The 15379-nt window shown below is 36.7% G+C and overlaps 1 protein-coding gene across 5 annotated transcripts in view; it reads left to right on the top strand.

The window, feature by feature from the left end:
- Positions 1–15379, top strand: part of RBL1 (RB transcriptional corepressor like 1) — a 79592-nt gene that overhangs the window by 19760 nt on the left and 44453 nt on the right. For all 5 annotated transcript variants that reach the window (XM_012528286.4, XM_071211694.1, XM_004466592.3 and 2 more), the window contains 7 exons: positions 4459–4659; positions 5045–5109; positions 5213–5341; positions 5454–5614; positions 10447–10496; positions 11068–11254; positions 12874–13040. In XM_012528286.4, coding sequence (XP_012383740.2) covers positions 4459–4659; positions 5045–5109; positions 5213–5341; positions 5454–5614; positions 10447–10496; positions 11068–11254; positions 12874–13040 — 960 coding nt within the window. The remainder of the gene's footprint in view (positions 1–4458; positions 4660–5044; positions 5110–5212; positions 5342–5453; positions 5615–10446; positions 10497–11067; positions 11255–12873; positions 13041–15379) is intronic.

The raw sequence follows: 15379 nt of genomic DNA, 5'->3' as shown, positions 1-15379 counted from the left end.
AATGGGAAATGCTATGTTGTATATTTGTTACCACAATAAAATTTTTTAAAAATAAAATAACTGTCCTGCATTTTAAAAAATGTCAGTATTATGAAAGACAAAGAATTCTGAAGGGCTATTCCAGATTGAAGAAAACGAAAAGGAAGTGACAACTAAATGCAATGAATGCTACTGGTTGAGATACTGGATTGGAAAACAAAATGATTCCTATAAAGGACATTATTGAGACAATTGGTGAATTTTTAATTTAAATATAAATGTGGACTTACAGTATTTTATCAATGTAAAATTTTCTGATGTTGATTATTGTACGTGTTTATATAAGAGAATGTAATTTTTCCCAGAAAATAGAAACCAACATATTTAGGAGTAAAAGGGCATGAGGTCCACACTTTATTCTCAAATGGCTCTGAAAAAATTATATATAGTATGTATTATATATAAAGAGAAAGATGATAAAGCAGATATGGCAAGATGTTAATAGTTGGTGAATATTGGTAAATGTATATAGGAGTTCTTATACTATTTTTGCTACTTTTCTGTTAGTTTGGTGTTATTTCAAAATAAAAAGTTTAAATAGGGGACAGTAAATGGTTAAGTTATGATACATCCATGCAGTGGAGTAATCTGCAGCTCTAAAATAATTGAAGGTTTTATATGTTCTGATTTTTTAGAAGAAAATCTAAGATTATATATATAAGAGGGGAAAAGCATGGTGCAGTTTATCGTAAGTAGTATATCTTTTGTGGGGGAAAAAAATAGATATACTTGTAAATACCTAAAATAGCTGCAAAGATAAGCAAACTAGTAACAATGTAACTCATCAGTGATTGTCTTAGCTGAGACAGCCTGGGAGGTAGGAGATGGGGAGATTTCTAATCACAAATTGTTTAGTACTTTTTATTATTAGTCACATAGTAAACAGTTTATCCATTTAAAGTGTTCAGTTCAGTGATTTTTAGTATATTCATGGAGTTGTTCATCTATCACCATAATCAATTTTAGAACAGTTTCATTACCCAAAAAGAATTCCCATACCCATTAGCAGTCACTCCCTATTCCCTCCTCCTCCTCCCAGCCCCTGGCAACTACTCTTTTTTTCTCTATAGATTTGCCTGTGCTGGACATTTCATATAAATGGAATCATACAATATGTATATGCTGACTTCTTTTATTAAGCATATTTTTTTCAAAGTTTCATCCATATTGTAGCATGTACCAGTACTTCATTCTTTTTTTTCTTTTTTTATAAAAATTATTTTAGCCATTTTTAAGTATAGGAAACTGTGACTTTAAGTGCTTTTGACAGTGTTGTGTAACCCTTATCGCTATCCATTTCCAGAACATTTTCGTCATCCCAATAGAAACTCATATTCTGTAACCAATAACTTCCCCCTACCTCCAGTCCCTGGCAATCACTATTTTACATTGTTGTATCTATAATTTACTTCTTATAAGTACTTCATGAGAAATCATACAATATTTCTCCTTTTGTGCCTGGCTTATTTTGCTTAATATGATGTCTTCCAGGTTCATCATGTTGTAGCATTTATTAGAACTTCATTCCTTTTTATGACAATGATATTCCATTGTATGTGTGTACATACTTTGTCTATCCATTCATCTGTTGATGGACATTTGGGTTGCTTCCACCTTTTGGCTATTGTGAACAATGCCTCTGTGAACATGGTGTACAAATATCTATATTAAAGTCCATGTTTTCAATTATTTGTATATATACCTTGAAGTGGAATTGCTGGGTCATGTGGTTAATTCTATGTTTAGCTTTCAGAGGAAATGCTGAACTGTTTTCCTCAGTGGCTGCACCATTTTACCTTCCCATCAACAAGTTTTCCTATTTCTCAGCATCATCACCAAAACTTGTTATTTTCCTTTTTTTAAAATTTATTTTTATTTTTTTATTTAATTCATTTTTTTAAAAAATATTACATTCAAAAACATGAGATCCCATTCAACCCCACCGCCCCCACCCCCCACTCCACCCACAGCAACACTCTCTCCAGTCATCAGGACACATCCATTCACCTGGTATTTTTCCATTTTTTAACAGCTAATGATGTTGACCATCTTTTCATATGCTTATTGAGTATTCTTTATAGCAGAATTCCAATGAACAGAATTGTTTTGTAAACTCTGAAGTTTACTTCTTATTTTAGTTTTAAAGATCACAATCATGGTTTAAGTGATAACAATTCTAAAAGGTTTCTTTGTTTTCTAACACTGATGCACTTGGTTCCAAGTTAAGACAGCCCGTTCTTGGGAAAGCAATGTGCGCAATGAATTTATGTGGGGATATATTAGTCAATTTTCTTGTTTATAAAAAGCAGGTATCAACTCTGGCTAACGATATGGGGTAACTCACAATATTTTAAGGTGACCTAAGAAACTAGGCTTGGAAAATAGCCAGGAACAAAAGGAGCTTGGCTGCACATCCAGAAAATAAAACACAGAATCCATCTAGCAAGGGAGTAGCTTGCACGGCCAGCAGTGCTATCCCTTGACATTGCTGCTGTATTTGCTCCTAGAAGCTGAATATTGCTATTGACCCTGCTGTAAGAATTTACTGCTTCTTCACTTTGCTCCATCACCAGTTCCAGATTGAAAATCCCAAGCACATGTATCTGATCAAGAATCCCAGGTTATATACTTTCACCCTAACTGCCACTGAAGCTCATCTATCTAGTGGGAGGCAAAACTCAGTAGCGTTTTGCTCAAACAAAGGAAAGGGTTTCACATGCTGAGCATCTAAAAATAAAGGGGAGGGGGATGTCCTCTATAAAACAGTATAATTTGTAATCCCCCCCTAAAAAAATCTGTTAATCTGGATTTTTTTCCTGCTTATTGATAATCTTTTAAAAACTCTTTAATTTTCATATTTCAAACAGCGTGTGAGGAGTTTGAGTACCTGTGGGCAATTAGGTGATGAAGTCTTCTATTGCCTTTGTTTAAAAGCATTATAAGGGAGTGGATGTGACTTAAGCAGTTGAGCTCCCACCTCCCACATGACAGGTCCCAAGTTTGGTTCCCAGTGTCTACTGAAAAAAAACAAAAATGAAAAAAGCAACTTAGGGAAGATGGTGTGGCTCAGTGGTTGAGCCCTGGCTTCCCACATACAAGTCCTGGGTCCAATGCCCAGCCCCCAGTACCTCAAAAAAAAAAAAAAAATATATATATATATATATATATATATATGTATGTATGTATTATTCTGTAAATAGTGCTAGACACTGAATAAAGTGAGCTTTGACACTGCAAGTTTTCCATCTGAGATCACACTAACATGAGCACATAAATAATTTACCAGAAAAGTAGAATAATTTTCTGGGTATATAGTACCTTCTTAATTAATTTTTTTCTCTCCCCTTTCCCACCCCACCCCCCAGTTGTCTGATCTCTGTGTCCATTCACTGTGTGTTCTTTTGTGTCCGCCTGTGTCAGCAGCACCCAGAATCTGTGTCTCGTTTTGTTGCATCATCTTGCTGCACCAGCTCCCTGTGTGTGCATCCCTACTCCTGGGCAGGCTGCGCTTTTTTCGCACTGGGCAACTCTTCTTATGGGGCGCACTCCTTGTGTGGGGGGCTCCCCTACATGGGGGACACCCCTGTGTGGTACAGCATTCCTTGCACACATCAGCACTGCCCGTGGGCCAGCTTACCACATGGGTCAGGAGGCCCTGGGTTTGAACCTTGGACCTCCCATGTGGTAGGCAGACACCCTATCTGTTGGGCCAAATCTGCTTCCCTCTTAATTTTTTTTTAATGGAGGAACCAGATGTTGGAACTCAAAATAATTTTACCTCTAACTCGTAACAGTCTAGTGCTTTGTGATCAATTTCCTGAATCCATCATTTATATTTCTATGTATTTTCAAACTAATTTTATGAATCCATCAATCTGTTAACAAATATGTACTTTTGTAGTTTTTATGTAGAACATTGTCTAGCTGCTCTGGGGAATACAGGAAGTAGGTAGCCACTCATTCTCTGCATAGTAGAAGATATTTTATGTTTCCTAATTGAAACTCTACATCCCCATGGTGATCAGGCGAACCAAAGTAAATTTTACTTGGGGGGGGGGGGTGGAAGTGACGCATTTGATTGTCTGCTTCCACATGGGAGATCCCAGGTTTGGTTCCCAGTGCCTCCTAAAATCAAAGAAACAATAAGCAAACAAATGAAAAAATCAACTCAGGGAAGCTGATATGGATCAGTGATTGAGTGCCAGCTTCCCACATATAAGATCCTGGGTTCAATCCCTAGCTCCAGTACCTAAAAAAAAAATTTTTTTTCACTTGGTAGTGAGCTTTTTGTAAATAACTTTAGACTTTTTAATAAAGATTCTTAATCATGAATAGAATGTTTCTTTTCCTGTAATTCCTTTGCAATTCATTATGTGAACTAATTGTAAAGTTGTGGGTTTTGTGTTTTTTTTTTTTAAGTTTAATTCAGTTTTTCAGTAAAATGAAGAAGTGGATGGAAATGTCAAACCTGCCACAGGAGTTTCGTGAACGTATAGAAAGGCTAGAGAGAAATTTTGAGGTGTCTACTGTAATTTTCAAAAAATTTGAGCCAATTTTTTTAGATATATTTCAAAATCCATACGAAGAACCACCAAAGTTACCACGTAGCAGGAAGCAAAGGTGAGACCTTTAATCCTTATATACTTGACATAACGATTACAAATACAAACATAAGAGTAAAGTTTACTTTCTAAAGTCTCATTTTTACTAGATGTATCCATCTGCAAAGAAACTACTTTTTAAAAAGAAATCCATGGGCAATTACCCATATCTGAAAATTCAGAATACTACTTTTATTATTTTTCAACATTCTGATTACTTTATGTAGATTGGAAAGTTGATTCATTCAAATCCATTTCATGAGCCATAGATTATCAGTTGTGAATGGAATTTTATTTGTAATTTGATTTTATTATTATTTATAATTGCTCTTCAATTTAAATGAAATTGTGGTGTGATGTTTAGCAAGCTAAAAGAGACAAAAAGTTTATTTTCCCCCTTTTAGGAGGATTCCTTGCAGTGCTAAGGATCTCTTTAATTTCTGTTGGACGCTTTTTGTTTATACTAAGGGTAAGCTGATACTTTTCAGGGATTTTACATCTCTACTGTGGGTGTTTCATACTATTTGAAATGAGAGGTTTCTGGTTTTTGTGTCTTTTTTTTTCTTGTAAAGGTAACTTTCGTATGATTGGGGATGACTTGGTAAACTCTTATCATTTACTTCTGTGCTGCTTGGACCTGATTTTTGCCAATGCCATTATATGCCCAAATAGACAAGACCTGCTAAATCCATCATTTAAAGGTAAGACCTTTTTTATTTTTGAAAACTGAGTATCTGTTTTTAGCAAAAGAATTTTTAAAATTGACCATCCTTTTTTTCCCTCCTTGCTTCTCTTCATACTCTATCAAACTAGGCTTACCATCTGATTTCCATACTGCTGACATTAGGGCTTCTGAAGAACCTCCCTGCATTATTGCTGTACTGTGTGAACTGCATGACGGACTTCTAGTAGAAGCAAAAGGAATAAAGGAGCACTACTTTAAGCCATATATTTCAAAACTCTTTGATAGAAAGGTACTGTACTTATAATTAAATGAGATGTTTCAGGTTCTGCAGCAGCCTTAAAGGAAGAAGCAATTTTTTAAGCAAGTCCTCAGAATTACAGGCCTCGAGTCAAAATTCTCAGGTTTCAATCTCTGATATAATGGAGATTTGTCCTTTGATTTTGTGTGATGTGAGACACTGAGCATAATCTTACCTCGATGAAAAATACTGAAAAATGTGACCACTATATATACTGTCATGGTAAAATGTCCTAAGATTTTTCTTTAAACATGAAATTTACCCAACTGGTTTCTTTTTCTCTTATACAAATTTTTGTATTTAGTACTGTTTTTCCTCCAATGTATTAAGGCTTCTTGTCTATATGATGAATATTTCCAGCAAAGTAAACTTATAAACAAAACCAGGTATTATGTTCATCATGTTCTGCAGAGAGAGCACACTAGTGGCCCCTGGGTACAAGAACCATACATCCTGGCTTACCTGGATTATTTGGATTTTGGCTGTTGTACTAGTACCTCTTTTCACTCCTTAAAATATCCTGAGGAAGCGGCTCTGGCTCAGTCAATTGGGCTCCTGTCTACCTTATGGGAGGCCCTGGGTTTGCATCCCGGATCCTCCTTGTGAAGGCAAGCTTACCCGCACACTGCGGAGAGCCGCTGGCCTGGGCACCGCGGAGTGCCGCCCGGCCCGGCCCGCAAGTGCCCCGAAGAGCCGACTCAGAGCACACAGCCAACGAACAAAGAGAGCAGACAGCAAACAAGCTGCAAAGGGGGGGGGCGGGGGGGATAAAAAAATATTTATCCTGATTTGGATGATGGTACCTCCTACCCATGGGCTACAGATGTTTTTGTTTAGTGAGGTTATGGTTATTTATTTTTATTCCATTTTTATTTTGTTCATTTTTCAAATTTTACTGTCAAGACCTTTTGTATGAGAATCTTTTAAAAATCAGAAGATATGGCAAATACTGGTTTGGAATTTCTACATGGATAACTGTTAGCAAGTTAAATTATGGCCACCTTCCTTTAGGATGGGAAGTATACTTCCTGCCGCTTCATTTATGTATCTTGAATCCTGGCCCCTGAAGACATTTGAATTTTCAACCCCTGATGTATAATAATCTAAATATACTGTGAACACACAGCAAATACTGCTAACGGTATAGTTTTCCTCTCTTACTTATGTATTTATTTATATTTTTAATTAAAGTTAATAAATCACAAGGAATTTTACATTAAAAAACATAAGAGGTATTTTTTAAAGATACATACATCACAAAAAAAGTGTTACATTAAAAAATATAAGAGGTTCCCTTATACCCTCCACTCCCTCACCCCACTCCTCCCACATACCGTCAACCTCCCCCATCATTGTGGCACACTCATTGCACTCGGTAAACACATTGTGGGGCACTGCTGCACTACATAGATAATAGTTTACCCTGTAGTTCGCACTCTCTCCCAGTACATTCAGTGGGTTATGGCAGGATATATAAAGTCCAGCATCTGACTCTGCAAATATCATTTAGGACAACTCAAAATCCCAAAAATGCCCCCATGTCACATTTCTTCTTCCCTCTCCCTGCCCTCAGCAACTACTGTGGCCACTTTCTCCACCTCGATGCTAAAATTTCTTCTATTACTAGTCACAATTGTTTTATAGTAGAATATCAGTAAGTCCACTCTAGTCCATGTTTTATTCCTCCATTCTGTAGACCCTGGGGATGGTGATGTCCTCTCCACCTCTAGATCAAAAGGAGGCTTAGATTCCACATGGATGATGGATGCAATTCTCCTGCTTGCAGTTGTAGGCCCTCTTGACTTCTGGTGTGGTGGTTGACCATCTTCACCTCCCTGTTAGCTGACCTGGGTAAGACCAACGAACCAGAGAGTAGGAGTTGCCACTCTGCTGAGGCTCACTGCCTAGCTGGCACATGGGCAGTCCAGAGATTCAAATGTCCTGAGTATGGACCATCCCTAGTGCCAACCACAGGTTCAGAAGAAGTGACAGAAGAGGCATGTGTAGAAAAGCCATATCTTGAGTCCAGCACCATCAAACTCAAGAGCACAAATTCCAAAGTAGGGCCCTTTGACATAGTACTTTTTTTTTTTAATAACTTCAAATACAAAAAATAAAATGTAGCTCAACAAGATATGGAAACATTAACTCGTAAAAAGTTATTTCCAGGCACTTTTAACTCATTTAATTCTAACTGCTAACTCATGAATTCCTCCTGTGTTTAGAAAAATACAGATTAGTTAAATGACATAGTCAAGGTCTCCTTATTAATGAAAAAAAATGATGAAGACAATAAAATGCTTAATCATATTCATATTTCACAGAACCAAATGCCATATTCTTTTTTTTTTTTTTTTTTACTTTTAGCATTAATATATACCAACTTGGCTTTTGCTATGGAAACATTAAAATGTTGCTGCCAGCTCCAGTCTACCAATCACACCAGTTATATCTCTCCCATGCATCACCATATTCTTAACAGTCCTGTATTTCTACTATCAACCATAATCCTTATCTGCCAGAATCATTTTATACAATGATTTATCATCCTCCAGCTGACCTCCAACTAATGTTAATCTCCCTAGACTACTCGTTTCAGCCACATTCACATCTCTAAATCAACAGTGTTCGTTACACTCATCATAATGTGCTACCGTCAAGTCAAACCATTACCACATATTTACATTCAACCTTATTAAACATTTTACACACATCTGGCATTGTCTTCCCCTTCTCATCCCACATTCCATCTCTTGCCAACCTATATTTTATAGTCAAACTCCGTAAGTCCACTCATTGTATTTAGTTCATATCAGTGGGACCGTAGAATAGTTGTCATTTTGTGTCTGGCTTATTTCACTAAACTTAATTTTCTCAAGACTCCTCCATGTTGTCATGTACTTCCCAGTTGATTTTTTTTTGTCTTTTTTGGTTTTTTTTTCTTTTGTTTATTGTAGTTTTCCAATCGATTTCTTCTTACAGCTAAATAGTATTCCATCATATGAATATACAACATCTTGTTTAGCCATTCATTGGTTAACGGATACTTAGGTTCTTTCTGTTTTTTAGCGATTGATGAACAATGCTGTTGTGAACATCAGTTTGCAAATATTTGTTTGTGTCCTTGCTTTCAGTTCCTCTAAATAAAATCCTAACAGCAGGATTGCCGGATCACATGGCAGTTCTATATTTAGTTTCCTTAGGAACCACCAGATTGTCTTCCACAGAGTCTGCACTATTTTATACTCTCACCAACTGTGATAGTGTTCTTATTTTCTCCAAATCCTCTTCAGCACTTTTGTTTTGTTCTGTTTTTTTATAATCGCCATTCTGTGTGGTTGAGATATCTTACTGTAGCTTTTTTTTTTTTTAAGATTTATTTTTATTTATTTCTCTCCCCTTCTCCCCCCTCCCCCAGTTGTCTGCTCTCTGTGTCCATTCGCTGTGTGTTCTTCTATGTCTGCTTGTATTCTTGTCAGCAGTACCGGCAATCTGTATCTCTTTTTGTTGCGTCATCTTGCTGCGTAAGCTCTCCGTTTATGCGGCACCACTCCTGGGCGGGCTGCACTTTTTTTTCACGCTGGGCGGCACTCCTTGCGTGTGGGACTCCTCTATGCAGGGGACACCCCTGCGTGGCACGGCATTCCTTGCATGCATCAGCACTGTATGTAGGCCAGCTCATCACACGGGTCAGGAGGCCCTGGGTTGAACTCTGGACCTCCCATGTGGTAGGCAGACGCTCTGTCAGTTGAGCCAAATCTGCTTCCCTCGTTGTAGCTTTGATCTGCATTTCTCTAATAGCCAGTGATGTTGAATATCTTTTCATTTGTCTTTTAGCCATTTGTATCCCCTTATTTGTTATAGACAGTAGCATTCCCTTTGAATCTTTTGCTTGCCTGACATAAAATAATAATTTGATAAGTATTAATTTCCCTTCTCCATAGACCATTGTTTAATATCAGAGAACTTACATTAGAATCACTTGGGGAAATTTGTTAAATATGCAGCCTCAGCTCAGGCCTATGATTCAAAATCATTGGTGGTGAGTCTATCAATATGCATTTTTAACAAGTTACCCTGTTTCTTTTTTTCTTAAATTTTAAAAAAAGATTTATTTATTTCAACCCCCCCACCCCCCATCACTGTTTTCATGTTCACTGTCTGCTTTCTGTGTCCATTTGCTATGTGTTCTGTGTCTGCTTGTCTTTTATTTAGGTGCCACCAGGAACCGATCCTGGGACCCTCTGGAGTGGGAGTGATACTCAATCTCTTGAGCCACCTCAGTTCCCTGGTCTGCTGTGTCTGTTATTCTCTCTCCACTGTGTCTCTTCATTGCATCATCTTGCTGCGCTAGCTCTCTGCACAGGCCAGCACTCCTGTGCAGGCCAACACGCTGCACGGGCCAACACTCTGCATGAGCCAGCTCGCCACTTGGGCCAGCTTGCCTTTACCAGGAGGCCCCAGGAATCAAACCCTGGACCTCCTATAGGGTAGATGGGAGCCCAATACCTTGAGCCGTATCTGTTTCCCTTAAGTGTTTCTAATGGCACTAAATTTTGGAAATCACTATCATAGACTAACCTCAAAGTGTTTTCAAAACTTTAGATACTTTTAAAAACATTTTATATACATGTTAAGCAAGTTTTACTAGTCTGAAATAAATATTTAGTAATAATGGGGGAAGGTGTATACGTGTGACAACTACTAATGTGTAAATTTTGACAAATTTTGTGTTTCTCTATGTGATAATGTGCTTAATTATGTTATGTTGCATATAATTGAATTATATATATTATACAATGTCCCCCCAATTTTTTTTTCAGATTTTAAAAGGAGAATGCCTCCTGGACCTTTCCAGTTTTACTGATAATAGGTAAGTATATGCACTAATGGTATCTGGCATATTATAGGCTGTCAGTAATGACTGAATTTTATTAAGTGAAACATATCGAGATAACTCATCCAAATTCAGATTTCCTCTTTTGTGGCTTTAAATGGCTATTAATAAAAAGCCTTGTTGGCTTTACATATATTTAAAACAACTACACTCCTAAGAAACTCATAAACTGACCCAGTAATTTCTGCATTTGATTTTATATACTATCATTAATCAAATGTTGGCAAATTCAGAATGTGTATATTTCAAAGCTACTGTTGTTTCCTTAATATCAGACATAATTTTCTTTTAATTACATTCAGCTAGTTTTCAGATTAAGTATATATTCTCTTTTGCTCACTTTTCAAAGTGATTTATTACGGTATATGTGAATGTTAAAAATGTCCATAATTGTACAGGAACCCCTGATATTGTCAGGTGGGCAGAGTTAATAAAAGCTAGAAAGGAGTAGTCAGTTTTCTCAGGCTGTGGACTCTATGTTCAAGTCAAGATAATATATCGTGTAACTTAGTTCTATCCTAGCAGTTTAAAGTAGTTCTCTTTGCAGCAAAGCAGTGAACAAGGAGTATGAAGAATATGTTCTTACTGTTGGTGATTTTGATGAGAGGATCTTTTTGGGAGCAGATGCAGAAGAAGAAATTGGAACCCCTCGAAAGTTTACTGATGATACTTCATTAGGGAAACTGACATCACAAACTAATGTGGAATCTAACCTTCAACAACACTTTGAAAAAGTAATATAACCTAGCCTGGCCACAGTCTTGAATGTTCTTTCTCTGTGTGTGTGTGTGATTCTACTAACAACAGAATCACCCTTCAAGTTAAATCTTGAATTTCTTCTACTAATTCATATTTCCCATGAAAGCCTTAAAAGGTAATTTTTGAAACTGTAGCATTTTGTACTTTTACCTCATTTCTTGCTGTTGCTTATATTTTGGATAGTTACCCAATATGCCTGGATTTTTACATTAAAGTATGTATCTCTTGAAATGAAGAAGAATTTATGCTTTCTTACCATTTGTTCTTTTGATCACCTTAGCCTCTGTTCTGTGGTTTTAAAATTAGTTTGCTTTCTTACCCATGACACAAACCGTGTGTTCTTCCTTACTTTCAGCCATATAACCCTGGTCTTGGCTGTTAATAGCCCAAGCTTAAGTCTGTGTTTGTGTGTGAAATGGGTTATAGGATGAGGTCTAATGGAAAACACACTGATCTAAAAGGTAGAAAACCTAAGTTTTAGTCTAAACTCTGCCATTAACTTTGTCATCTTAAGTTTGTTTATCTTCTGTGTGTCTATTTCTGCATATGTAAAATGAAAACATGTATACCTTATATTTCAAAGAAGTGTTTTGAAGATATTATGAGATTATAGATAATACTTTGAAAAATTGTTATTCAATGTTATGGCATAATATTGCTAAAACATTGGTGGGTAACTAAATGAGGGGAAATAGTAACCTATACCACTAAATGTAAATAGAGAAGATGGTTTATTTACTGAATTAATTATACATTGAGTAAAAATTTTTTTAAGCAATTTACATTCTTTATTTAATATTCGAGTAAAAATATTTTTAAAAAATTATATATTGATGGGGAAAGGTAACATTTTCTTTCTTTACTGTTTTAAACTTCTAATTTTGAAATACTTTCAAACTTAACAGCAAAAACAACTCCCCTTTCCCCTTGCCGCCCATCCTTTGTAACCTGTACTCTACCTTCTGTCTCTCCGAGTTTACATATTTTCTGATATTTTCTTTTTGGTTACAAAGGGGCTTAAATTTAGCATATATAACAATCTCATTTGCTCTTATACCAATTTAACAATTTCAGTAGCATATACCAACTGTTCTTGTACCCCTCCATCCCTTCATGTAATTCTTGTCACAAATTACATATTTATACATCATGAGTTGAAATCCATTGATTTACCATTATATTTTATGCATTTGCCTTTTAGAACTTGTGGAGTAAAAAGTTCTAAAAGAGTAAAAAGAGTTACAAACCAAAATTCAATAGTATTCAAATACTACAAAATTCAATAGTAGTCAAAATTCAATGTTTATCTACCATCATTACCCTTACTAGAGATCCTTATTTCTTTGTGTGGCCTTGAACTCGTGTCTATTTTCCTTCCCTTTTAACCTGCAGAACTCTCTTGTGGAGCCAGTCTAGTGGGGACAAACTGCATCAGCTTTTCTTTATCTGGGATTGTCTTAATCTCTCCCTCATTTTTGAAAGACAGTCTTGCCGGATATAGAATTCTTGGTTGGCAGTTTTTTGCTTTCAGCACTTTCAATATGTCACCTGGGAAGGTAATTGTTTAATCCCATCAATTTTTCTTTTCTAACAGAAAAGATCATTTGCACCTTCTACCCCACTAACAGGACGACGATATTTACGGGAAAAAGAAGCAGTAATTACTCCTGTTGCTTCAGCAACCCAAAGTGTGAGCCGGTTACAAGGTATTGTGGCTGGACTGAAAAATGCACCAAGTGAACAACTTATAAACATTTTTGAGTAAGTATAATACTGTTATTTTCATGGATGTCTCTTTTATTTTTTATTTTTTTATTTTATTTTATTTTTTTTAAAGATTTATTTTTATTTATTTAATTTCCCCCCCTCCCCTGGTTGTCTGTTCTTGGTGTCTATTTGCTGCGTCTTGTTTCTTTGTCCGCTTCTGTTGTCGTCAGCGGCACGGGAAGTGTGGGCGGCGCCATTCCTGGGCAGGCTGCTCTTTCTTTTCACGCTGGGCGGCTTTTCCTCACGGGCGCACTCCTTGCGCGTGGGGCTCCCCCACGTGGGGGACACCCTTGCGTGGCACGGCACTCCTTGCGCGCATCAGCACTGCGCATGGCCAGCTCCACACGGGTCGAGGAGGCCCGGGGTTTGAACCACGGACCTCCCATATGGTAGACGGACGCCCTAACCACTGGGCCAAAGTCCGTTTCCCTCTTTTAAATTAGATTCTGTTTTCTATTCTCAGTATATTCAGAATTTTTGAAATAGTGGATATACGTCTGACAATGGCTTGAGCTGCCATCACTCCCACTTGTGTCTCTCATTGTGTTCCCTTGTTGTGTCTCTTCGTTGCATCAGCTCTCCATCTTGCTCGTCTTCTTTAGGAGGCACCAGGAGCCAAACCCAGGACCTCCCTGTGGTAGACAGGGGCCCAACTGCTTGAATCACATCCACTTACCTAAATATAACTTAAAGGTCTTATTTATTACAGACATTCCACTCTTATGCATTGTCCCTAAGTTACGCTTTAGCTTGTCCCTAAGTTATGCATTAATGTTTTTGTTTTCACATTGACTTTAAATGAATTCAAACTAAGTGTTTATCAAATTTGGAACTAATTACATATTGATGGTTCACCTCTTGAATGGAATTTTATGCAACTGTTTCAGAAAAGTAAAGATGGTAGAATGAAGCCAGATCAGAGAACTTTTTTTTGTAATACCTAATGAATAAGAGAATAGAGAATAGTAAAAAATAACAGAATATTTACCAGCAGCAGTCAAATGAGGAGAAAAATGTGATCTCCTCTCATAAAATTCCAAAGTGGTAGTCATGAAATGAAATGAAAGATTCTGGTATGCCCAGTCCCAAGAAGCAGTCCTGGGGAAAAAGGGTATGTTGGTAAAAGCTTGAGGATTCTCATTACTACCCCAGATTTGTAGAGCCACAAGGGTGAGCAGCAGATGGATAAAAGTAACAGAAATACCACCATCAGTAATTAAGAATTATGAAAAACTACCAGGGCCTGCCATTTTCCAAGGTTCCATGCTGACTTGGGGAGAGATCTTCATAGAACTAGAAGAGACCCCTGACTTGGTCTAGTGAATCTGGAATGGGGACATTTAACCAGATTTCAGAAGAAAAGGTAAAGCAAAGTCCTAGGAAAAGCTAAACCCAGCACCAGGGAGTTCTCCCTATTCCAAATCTTCAAGCTACAGAAAAGTAGGCAGAACAATTCCCAGCTTCAGCAAAGTTCAGAAGATAAGCTGGTTTCAGGTAGGACTAGAAGACTGTCATAGATATTTATCCACATAGTATTTGAGTAAATAGAAGGTCTGGACTGAATTACTCATTTAAGAATGAAAAATTTGAAAATAAATGGCAAGACAACTAGGCAAACATTTTATAACAACAAATAAAGAAAGGAAGGAAAGAAACACTGCATAACTCGAGTCACAGCTTTACATATAGAAGAATTTGATAAGAACATAAAATGTTTTCACCATGTCTGCTACTTACCCCTTTCTATGTAATATTGGTCTGTTTGAACATGGAATTGGGAGTTATTTGGCTTTGGGAAAATCACTTTTTTTTATGATCTTGGATTTTTTTTTTGTCAATTCTAAGTGAAGGCTTATATTTTGTGTTAGAATAATAGAAAGGTCACAGAGTTAGTGTCTTCTCACCAAGTGCCTTCCTTAGAGTGCTATTTTTTTTCCCAATTATTCTTTTGGCTTTGATAAAAACTAGTTGCAGTTTATTGTTCCAGCTCTCTCTCTCTCTCTCTCTATATATATATATGATAAACATATACTTACTCATATATTTCAATATATATTATATGTATATATATTTTAAAACTGCCCTGTCATCTTTCTGATATATATACTTTTCTTCAGTCAGGTTTATTGAAGTATAATTTATATACATTAGGAGTCATTTATTATACAGTTATATGAGATTTGACAAATACACAGTTGTGTAACCACCACCACCACAATTAAAACATGGAATAGTTTATCACCCCCCAGAATTTATGCTTCTTTATAGTCAGTCTCTCCCCCAACCTTTGGTAACTACTGATGTGTTTTCTGTCCCTATTTCTTCTTTTTCGA

Source organism: Dasypus novemcinctus, chromosome 24 (assembly GCF_030445035.2).
Source record: "Dasypus novemcinctus isolate mDasNov1 chromosome 24, mDasNov1.1.hap2, whole genome shotgun sequence".
Lineage (NCBI taxonomy): Eukaryota > Metazoa > Chordata > Mammalia > Cingulata > Dasypodidae > Dasypus > Dasypus novemcinctus.
The sequence above is the reverse complement of the archived record's forward strand: the minus strand, read 5'-3'. Positions and strand labels throughout refer to the sequence as shown.